This window comes from Hippichthys cyanospilos, chromosome 12 (genome assembly GCF_059441005.1).
Source record: "Hippichthys cyanospilos isolate Australia breed blue-spotted pipefish chromosome 12, RoL_Hcya_1.0, whole genome shotgun sequence".
Taxonomy (NCBI): domain Eukaryota; kingdom Metazoa; phylum Chordata; class Actinopteri; order Syngnathiformes; family Syngnathidae; genus Hippichthys; species Hippichthys cyanospilos.
This window is the reverse complement of record NC_142380.1, coordinates 8,594,396-8,605,474: the sequence shown is the minus strand read 5'-3', so window position 1 is coordinate 8,605,474 and position 11,079 is coordinate 8,594,396. Positions and strand designations below refer to the sequence as shown.

Below are 11,079 nucleotides of genomic sequence, written 5' to 3'. Positions count from 1 at the left end.
GTCCTCATTAGAATTTCTAAAAACAAAATGTTAAAAACAAAAGTATTTTATTTTTTACTTCCAGCACTCGTTATGATAACAGTACAAACATGAATGTGAACGTGATCATTCATAGCCGCCTTCTGATGTTCTGCCACTGGGTGGCAGCATTTCCTAAAATGTGGAGCTTTGACCAAGCCGCCAGCTAATGACAAGCTAATGGACACTCTCTCTCCAGCCAAATCGCATTTCATTTATGCACACTCTTTAATTCCGTTTGATGGCCGACGAACACTTTAGACGACGTGATTATTCTCTTCACGGCTGCTTTACACACTAAATTTGCATTGACGGGGACACTGGCAATCCTTAAGAGGGCTCGTTAGGCTCGTTTATCTTTGCTATGTTCCACGATCATAAACATTCTTGACCGTTTCTTTTAAGATGTGAATGATTGTTATTTTAATGGTCTGTGACTGAAAGTGGAATATTAAGGTTCTTCTGGACCAATATGTCAAAACAAAACAAAACAGAAAGTCCAAAGGGGTCAAGTTATTTGTTTATTCTTAATAATTATTTTTTTTTAATCAAGCAAATTGGGGGGGAGGGGGTACATAAATAATGTCACTTCAAAACCGAAAAATTCATCAACACAGATTGTATTCTTTTCTCATTGCCTCATGAAATTTGTGTGTGTGTGTGTGTGTATATATATATATATATATATATATATATATATATATATATATATATATATATATATATATATATATATATATATATATATATATGTGTGTGTGTGTGTGTTTGTGTGTGGTGGGCCGCAAAAAAGGGGATAGTAGGCTGCAAATGACCTCCGCCTCGTATTTTGGACACCACTGTTACAGACAATAGTCACTTAATGAACCTTTGCTACAGAAACAAAGACTGAAGTTGGGGAAAAAAACAAACCACAAAAACTCCTGCGTCATGGATTGTCAAGTGAACTAAGTTCAGCGTGACTTGATGTGCTTGTGTGCCAGCGCAGGGGCGGATGTTTGACAGCATGGGCTGCCGCATGCATCTCCAGCACCCGCCGCCGCCGCCTGCCATCCTGATGCCAATTGCCGGTGGCAGCCATGTGTCACACGAGGGATGAGCTGACCTACTTTCAACTCTTGGCAACAAACCAACGCCTTTACGTTTTCATCCTGCAAAAGGCAATCATGGGCATTTCCAGAATTACGTTTTATGGTGCGTGTGTCCCCTCACAAATTCAGTGTAAATACAACTACACTATAATTGACAATTGACAACTAGAATTGGTTAACCATTTAGAGCACTTGTTCTCAAATAAGGCTAGGTGAAAATTTAACAGGGTTTTTTGTTTTGTTTGTCGTAGCAGGTACCAGCAACTCAAATGCTGTTTAAAGATACAGTTAAGTTTTCAAATTAAGAGCAAATTAACTGAAACATTAAGTAACTTATGTTTAGGGTGACTCCTTTGCTCATAATCAGATCAGAAATTCACAGTCACTTTTAACACATTATTTAGAGTCACAACAACCTTACAGTTGAGTTTAATTGACGCAAAAAAAAAAATGCAGTGCTTTGCTGCTATCTCGTGGATGTTTGGTGCCAAGGACCCATGTTAAAATGAATTGAGGAGCTTCTTTCAAACTAAAACTGCTTCATTTAAACAAATTGATCTCGTTCAATCGTAAAGACGTATTTACAGGTGTTTACAGGACTGGGATTCGCTCAAGCAAAATTTGTGCTTTGCCACCACCTTGTGGCCACTTGATGCCAAGGAACCATGTTGAAGTAAGCTGAGGAGCTCCTTTCCAATTTAACCAGTGCTTTATTCAAACAAAATGTTCTTATTTAATCCTAAAAATGGATTAAAATGTCTTTCCAGATTTGGGCTGCATTCAAGCAAAATTAGTGTTTTGCCGCCATCTTGTGGCAGATTGACGCACCTTTCAATATTCAATATTGATCCAAAGGAACCGTTCATGTTTAAGCGAGTTAAGGAACTTTATGTAGTGCTTTGCCACCTTTTGTTGAAGTGAGTAGAGGAGCTTCATTTGGACAAAATCAATGCTTCTGTGGCATTCAGAGGCAATTGTGAACTTTTGTATTGTGAAGGGCTGTGAATCAGCTGGTAGTTGTCTGAGAAAATGTATTTTTCCATTGTGGGTTGGGTATTCTTTTTTTTTTTTTTTTTTTAAGCGTGCCGCTTCCTGAAGATATGCAAAGCTTGTAAAAAGACTCTCCGTTTAGCTTCCACCTCACACTTGATTTTCTCTACTGGCCCTCTGCAATGAGAACCTCCATAATGGCAAGATCGATTCTGACCCTCCCTTTTGGCTTGTTATTGCTACTTTTTTTTCGGCTTTCAGACGAGAAACGTTTGTGTGTGTGTGTACTTGCCCCTCAATGGCATCAATAGGAGCTTTTGGGAAGCGAGGGCAGGGTAGTGACTCAGCATGGCGGTGATTCATTTGTAATTGGAGGCAATGATTCGAGAGCACACACGGCACAAACGCAACACACACAAGGGTTGTTTTCCTATCGTAGTGGGGACATTCCGTTGATATAATGCATTTCCTAGCCACTAACCTTAACTGTCACAACAGATTGCCTAACCTCAAGCAAAATCCAAAATTCAAACGTATACTCTAAAAGTGAGTGTTTGTCTTCGAAAAGAGGTCTGAATTTGTGGGCTTCACCAAAACGGTCCCCACAAAGGGAGTAAAACCCGGGATTTGGTCCCCATCATGCGGGGAAAACCAAGCACACACACATAACACACACGCTTGTTCCTTGTCAGAGAAGTGCGCCGCTGATTGAGTGAGGCGGATCATTAGGTGTGCTGCTTGCCAAAGTGGAACGACAGAAACTGGAGAGTAAATCACACACACTCTGACGGAGTCCAATAAAAACCAAGCTGACGAGGGCTTTGCTTGGAAAAAAAAAAATCTATATTGAAATCCTAACCCTAGTTTCAAAGCCCTACTTCGAATCCCTAACCTTATTTCTTTTCTTTTTTTTTCTCCCCTATCTATACTCGTTTTAAGGTGTTAGAATCAGTTCAACATCATGCCCAATTGAGCCAATTTGCACTGTTCCAATTTCAAAATCTCTTCGTTTTCAATGGGGCAAACATTTTTTAAATCATTTCACATCCTTCAAAATGATTCAGCTCACTGAATCAATGCTCACTGTGTAGACACTTGACTAATGAATTAAAGGGTCAAAGTTCAAATCCCAAATAAGGCTTTTTTTTCACTACCATTTATAGTAAGGCTCTTTTTGCAAAAAACGACCAAGTATACAAAGGTTTTTTTTCCTGTACAATATATATATATATATATATATATATATATATATATATATATATATATATATATATATATATATACAAAGGCTTTTTTTTTCTTAAAAAAATGATTATGTATAGCAAGGCTTTTTTTCAACAAAACTGACCATGTACAGTGACTTTTTTTTTTCAAAAAAGACCATGTATAGTAAGGCGTTTTTTTCTTGCAACAAACAACTTAGTAAAAAAAATAAATAAATAATTGTATAATTAGGATATATATATATATTTTTTAACGACAACAGTAAGGGTTTTTTTGGGGGGCAAAAAGCGACAATGAATAGTAAGGCTTTTTTTTTTTTGGGGGGGGGGGGGGGGGGGGGGGCAAAAACGTTCATTTATAGTAACCAAAAGAATCACTGAGGCTTTTTAGTGCTTCATCATTACTGTCCTTTTTGCTTTATCATTTATTATTTCCCTAATTGCCTACTTTATTATTTGCTCGATTGTGGAATGTAGTCTGCTCTAGGAAGTGAACAGAATACTATGCAAAAAACTCTGGAATTTTGAATCTATATAAGACTTTTTACGTCCCAAAACAGACCAAGTATAATAAACTAATAAAGTCTTGAGGGGAAAAAAACCGACCTGGTATAGTGTGCCATCTGTTTTCCTCCGAAAAATAACAACCACGTTTTTTTTATTTTTTATGACCACGCTTACTAAGTTTTGTTTTTGTCGTTATTGTTTTGCAAAAGAAGAAACTCATGTCTTGTAACCCATTTCAACGACTTGAGATGCATGTGTTTAAGCAATAAAAATTGAAATCTGGATTCAGAACATAAGGTGGACAAACAAAACCCTGAAAATCAAAGCCTCCGCGCAAGGGCTTGAAAAAAAAACCTCCCTGACGCCTGAAGTTCCCTTTATCGACTGTCAAGGGCGCTGTTGCACCGCCCGCGCACACACTCGCCTTCCTCCAACGCCGACAGATGACTTGAGCGTTCGGCTTGGGTTTCCTTTATGATCCCGGGATCTTCCTCCTCTCTCAGCAGACATCAGCCAGCAAGCGACGAGAGCGCACGCATCGCACGCATCTTGCAACTGCTGCAAGCGGACCGAACCACAGCGTGCAACGACGAACGCCTGGACTTCCACAGCCCCTCCAAACAAACAAACAAACAAACAAACAAAAAAACATCTTAAGAAGCGAACGCTCTTCCGTGCTTGCAAGAGGACGACTCGACTCGACCGACGGCCAAAATGTCCGAGGTGTTGCCATACAACGAGGGCAAAATGAGCGGTTACGGGGCGGACAGCGAGGTCAGCCAAATGTCCTTTAGCTGCGGACTGCAGGACACCAGCGCCTTTTTCGCCGGCTCGCAGGCCAAGAGACCCCCGAAGCTCGGCCAGATCGGCAGAGCCAAGAGAGGTAAACGCAAATCGTTTTTCGCTTTATACGCGCTCGTTTCGTGCAAGGTGCAGTGGCGCGGTGCGTTCAAAGACCAGCAGTTTGTTTTGTCGCGGGGTTTACATGCGATCTTTGGACGCATTCAAGTACCGGCAACTCATCTTACTCATTTTACTCGTGATGCAGTTGAGGAGCGGGAACGTCCAATAAATGTGGCGATTATTTACACCTCTCGTGCGATGTTCAAGAACATGTTAGTCATAGATGGGCTTCGTGATGCATTTAAAAACATCGAACCTGCTTTTTAATGTCACGTGATTGTTCATCTTGAAGATTTGAAAAACGATCTCGTGATGCATTTAGATACCGGTAACATTCCAAATAAAACGTGGCCACTGATTGCCTGTCATATAAGATCTCACGAGACGTTCAAGAACATGTTGTTTGTAGTTGTTTTAATGCGGTGATTTATCATACGATCTCATGATGCATTCAAAAGCACCTGCTCTGTTTATGCTTCCACGTAATCGCCATATTGCTTGTATGCATCTCGTGATGCATTTAGTAACATTAAAAACAAAATGTGGCCACTGATTTGCTTGTCCTTTAACTTAGACGTCTGACGACATCCAAGAGCATGTTATTTTAAAAGATGATCACGTGATTATTATAAGCACATGATTGCTTATACTGAATTGCTGAGGTCAGGTGATGTGTTTAGGGAACAAGAACGTTTTTTTTTACCCCCTTCAAAAGATTTTTCATACGATCTCATGATGAATTAGAACATTAAAATAAATAAAAAAATAAATAGGTATATACAGTATATAGCTACGTGACCCCACAATACATTCAACATGTGAACGTTTTTCCAATGTTGTCACGTGATTATCATACTGATTCCGTGCACCTTGCGATGCATTCAGGGTCCTGCAACCCCCTGAGGCGATAGTACATAAGATGCATTTAGGGACTGGGAACATGCCACGTGATTGGTTATCATACATGCAACCTTATATGGTGCATTCAAGAGCTTGTAACCTGTTTTTGTTGTTGTCACATTATTGTTAATTCTGACGATCTTGTGGTGCGTTCAATTTCCTGGAATATGTGTTTTAAATAAGGACTGCTTGGCAGACTTAAACGATCAAATGACGCATTCAGGAACCATTCAAGTATGTCTGCCGAATGCATCAGTGACCAGTAAACATTAAACATAAACTGGGGGAGCCATTTTTTCAATACCTCTCCATTTTTTTTTTCATTTTGTGACTGATATCAAACTAGGAACTAAAATGTTGCTTTTTGTTTGTTCCCCCCCAACAGTGGTGATCGAGGACGACCGAATAGACGAGGTCCTGAAAGGGATGACGGACAAGTCGCCGCCCGGCGTTTAAAGCCCCACCCCCTCCCGACTGAGCAATGCCTTGCAGACTCTTTTCATTTTGATCACCGATTTGAAGCACTTGTCGGCCGTGCATGTTGGAGGATTGCGGGGGGGAGGGTGGCGAAGACGACGGCGACGGCGGCGGCGCGAGGATGACGACCGCATGAAACCTCGAGGGAAAAAAAGCAACGATACGTTCAAGGGGAAATGGGAGCATCGGTCGCGGGATCACTGCTGGCAATCCTCCCCAAACCGTCCCGCTTTTTGGTTTCTTTTTTCGAGAGGAAACCCCCTCCCCTTCCCACTTGCCAGATAGCAGGCTGTGGCGTTTCAAGTCGCCGTGTGCTGATTTTATTTGTTTTTTCTTAAAAGGTGATGGACGAACTTGTCATGTAAACAAACAGCAGCAGCGCTCCCCGCTATCTCCTTTTGCCCCCCCCCGCGCCAGACGCAAGCAAAAAAACAAGCGCCCACATGAAGCTCGACGTTGTACAGTAGGCTCTGCTTGCCATCCCCCCCTTCTTGTAGATGGTGCATTCAGGGGGAGCTGTCCTTTCAGCACCGCTCCAATGCATTCCTGTTCTGCTGTACTGCTTTGGTACCCCCCACCCCTTTTTACCCCCTTCCCCAGAACCAAGCAAACTCTCTAAAGGAGACCAGATTGTATGTACAAACATATATCCGAGGATGGTGCAATGTTAATATTTTCTGTCGTGGAACGCCACTTTTTTCCCCCCGAACTTTAGCCGCTAGCGGTTTAAAGTAGCAGGTTGGTGTAGCTGCACCTGCGCATATCTTTTGACGCAAATATGAAGGTTTTGTTTTTGCTGCCATTTTTCATGGCATAAACTCAAAAAAATGTGACATGTTTTCGCAAAAACCAAGCTTATGTCCCTGAAAATGAAAATTGAGATCTCGATTTGTTCCGTAGAATTAATTCTCTTGAAAATAATATATAATACGTTCACTAGCTAGCTAGAAACATGAAGTTACAGCACTTTGAATATTGGCAAATTTTGAGAAAATCACATATAAGGTGTACTCACATTCTTCTTTCAGAGATGCACATGGGCTATTAAACACTTATTTTCATACACTTCTATTGTAATTTGAAGCTTTTGAAATCCCAAAAGTTCACATTTTTTTCAAGAACACAAAGCTAATCTCCCTGACATAAGCCTGCTTTTGGGGAAACCCATCACAAATACACACAAAAGTTTGTCATTCTCAAATATTGTTGACAAAGATGAAATCATGTCTTGATGCTGATTAGCACGACCCGATCGGATTATTTTGGCTGGAGTGAAGTCTGGAAAAATGAGAGCAAAAACAAAAGTGTTACGTCTTATATTTGTTGGGTATATTTATGATTCTGATGATTTGCATTTGATTATTTCACAAAACTCTGGCCAAATTATGGAGATTTAAGTAATTATGGCAAACAATACACAGTGGTACCTTCCTTACAAGTGCCCACGATTTACAAACCTTTCAAGTTAAGAGCTTCTTTTTGCCTTGGGAGCAAGTTCAGACGGAAAAAAAATGGAAATGGAATGGAAAAAAGAAGCCAATACCTCTTTTAATAGCAGCCATTTAAAAAAGGGAATTTGCAAAGCAATTTCAAGCTGAAAACTGATTTTTTTTTCCCCACTCATTTGCATTCAATAGAAAACGAAATGTTGTTGGTGCAAATTGACGTTGGTGGTAATCCTCAGTGAGGTTTCCGCTGACGTCTTTTCACGCCAATGGCACTCAACGTGTTAAAAGAATCAGATTCAATTGTTTTGCAAAACAACACACAATTGCCTTGGTTGAAGTTAGATTTTTGATCATTTGGCGCGCTTTCTTGGACACCAATATTTTCCCTTTACTGAAAATGAATATTGGCTCCAATTATGGATTATTGCCAACCTTGGCTACAAATAATCGGTACCTGCATTGAAAAAAACAAAAGCTCATTCTCTCTATGGTGGAATATGAAATTATAATTTAGCACAGACTTTTTTACATGAGTGAATATTCATATTAACATGTAATGTAATGCCCTTGAACGAGGGCAAGAAAAAGTACAAAAAAAGGCCACGCCCCTTAAAGGCACACATCAAACACACTAATATTGCCATACAGGCATTTTATACAAGACTCCATTCGATTGACTCCGACGAAGAAAACTGATTCAATACGTGGATCATTTGAGTTACAAGCTTGCTCACTGAGGGAATTCAACTTGTAAGTCAAGGTAGCACTGCATTTTGGATCTTTTTTTTTTTTTTTTGCAATTACTGGTGTTTGACGTCATGCATGGATTCTCACTCGGGTGCCAACGCAGGTGGCGCCACGCTTACCACCCTGGCACGCTTGTTTTTAAACAGAAAACTCATATTTGTATTTTTATATCTAAATATTTGTTATTGCAATGATAATGCTCGTATATGGTCTTACGGTTCATCAACAACAAAACGTTTTTACTCGGGCGAGGACGCGGGCGACGGGACGGCGTCGGTTTTTGCTGGACCGCTCTCGTTGGGTTATCAGAACCGGGAGGTTTTTTTTAAAAGACTAACTGAATGTGTCTGGGTTTTTGCACACATCGATGTTCAACTATTAGTAAGAAATCGTAAACTGTGACTTGAGCTTTGTTGATGAATTTGTTAGAAAATGGCCGTTTTAGAGTATATTGCACTGTTTACCGGTACAGTACGATCAAATAACAAAGTTATTTGACCCGTTTTCAACATTACGGTTTATTTTTATGTGTTGTTTATTTTCTTCTTTCTTTGTTTTTTTTAAGTTGATTTATTTTCTACTTTCATTTTGAAGACACTGAATATGGTTTGTTTGTGCATGAAACCTTAATATTTTCAATACCGGAACATCATTTTATGAAGCAAAAACAAAAACAAAAAAAAATGCTACAAAAAATTGTCATGACATTCTAAGAATGAGTCATTGTATATTATGATGCCATTTTCACTGTATTTAGTGAACTAATAAATGGTGAAAGATGGAAATGGGAATCGGTCTTCTTTTTTGCCTCACGTCATATGAAATAACACTTCAGTCATGTGACCGCCACATTAAGAGGAACCCCTGTACAATAACTCATTCACTGCCATTGACGGTTATAGACGTCAAAGACCAATTTTTACTGGGTGAGCAGTGAATCATTAAACATTCGCAACCATTGACACCTATATACAACAAAGTTCAATTTTTACTGAACAGGCAGTGAAAAAGTTGACTCATTCACTGCCGTTGACTGCTGTAGACGTCGACGATACATTTGAACCGGTCTGGCAATAAATAAGTTAACATTTGCTGCCATTGATGACAACAGTCATCAAAGTTCAATTTTTACTGGGACTGGCAGTGTTCCAAGTCTTTACTCAAGTAAATATCTGTTACAAGCTTCACAGGAAATAGCTGCTGATAAATGTGATTAAAAGAAATTATGGATTTTTTTTTTGCAATTAATTAAGAATATTCCATTTCTAGACCACTAATATATTTGAAAATTACAGCTAGCCATCACATTCACAAATCTGATTCAAGCTTCTCAGGAAATTGTAGTTGAAAATGCAATTAATCACAAAAAACTGTGTAAAATTTTGCGATTATTTAGTTAGTTATTATTTAGTGACGACATTGCCTTGCCAGAAGCTGAGCAGCGCTGTGTTTGTTAACAGATTAAAAACGTCCCTCAAATCTGGTCCCTTGTATAACATGTGGAAACTAATAAACATTATTGTCTTTAACATATTGTCATGATGAACTTGTTTTGAAATTAAAACAAGTGGGAAAAAACATCAGTGGGCCTCATGAAATGACATTTGTGTATAATTGGCTTCTCGTGTGGCAAATAGCTTCGCTAAATGTCTACATTAGTGTTTGCTAGCTAATGCTAACAAACAAAGTGCCACCTTCACAGTGAAACAACATGCACCCGCACTTAGGGTCAGACGCTTGTCAACAAAAGTATTATTGAAGCTTCTGACTATCCTCCCATCAGCAAAATTATTGATCGTCCAGTTCACATCCGCTGCTGAGTCAACACACACAGCTATCGATGTGTGTGTGTGTGTGTGTGTGTTGGAGGGCGGGAGGCAGCTACACTTTTCACAGGAATGCAAGTTAGTTACTTCTTCACCCAAAAATATGAACAAAAAATATATATACAGTATATTGTATAGGTACATGTAAAGGAATGTCTGGACTCTGAATAGAATGGGTTGATTATGATCAAAAATTAACAATATTCAATAAAAAAATATAAATATCAATATGCAAAACTAGCACATTTGAATGGATTTGGAAATACCATGGGTCTTACTCACATACGTTAAAACAAACTTGTAAATGCATTTGAACATGAATATCATGCCTTCAACACAAATTGTACATGCCTACATGTTTCGAAAAAAGAGCCCACCAAGATATTTTCTACATAACACTGATTTAGTTGGATTGTGAGAATATTGCATCAGCACAACAGTAACATGCCTATGTGCGTTTACTAATAGAGAGTGCCCGCTGGTGGCGAGAGAAATAGCAGCTCAAACCCAAAATACTTCAATAGCGTCTTCTTTCTGTTTCCCTTTGTTTACAGGAAGATTGCCCCCTGTTGGCCAGTATAAAAAAAAAACTTGGAGATACGCTACAATGGACTGTAAGCCAAAGGATTAAAAGCGTGAGAAAAATAGAAGCAATTTATAGTCATTCAATCAGTGAATCCTGAATACATTTATAAGTATAAGCCATGGGTCCCAAGACTGCTAGTGATGCTAGAAAGAGGAGAAGATGATTTTTACGGAAACAAAGCTGGAGATAATCAAGAGATACGAAGAAGGCTAAGCTAACCTAGCCTAGGCTAGGCTCCCCTCACAAGGGAAAATGGCCATAACAAGCTCATCGCTCACTCAAAGGTAAATAAATCCTTTCGATATTTTTTTTTATGTATGATGTTATTCAATTGTATACATGTATATTATATATATGTAGCAC

General features: G+C 39.2%; 1 protein-coding gene across 1 annotated transcript; it reads left to right on the top strand.

The window, feature by feature from the left end:
* The first annotated feature begins 4,272 nt into the window (after positions 1-4,272).
* Positions 4,273-9,095, top strand: camk2n2a (calcium/calmodulin-dependent protein kinase II inhibitor 2a). Its single transcript, XM_088430149.1, has 2 exons — positions 4,273-4,712; positions 6,018-9,095. The coding sequence occupies exons 1-2, from the start codon at positions 4,544-4,546 to the stop codon at positions 6,086-6,088; spliced, it is 240 nt and encodes a 79-aa protein (XP_088286275.1). The 5' UTR covers positions 4,273-4,543; the 3' UTR covers positions 6,089-9,095.
* Positions 9,096-11,079: the final 1,984 nt, after the last annotated feature.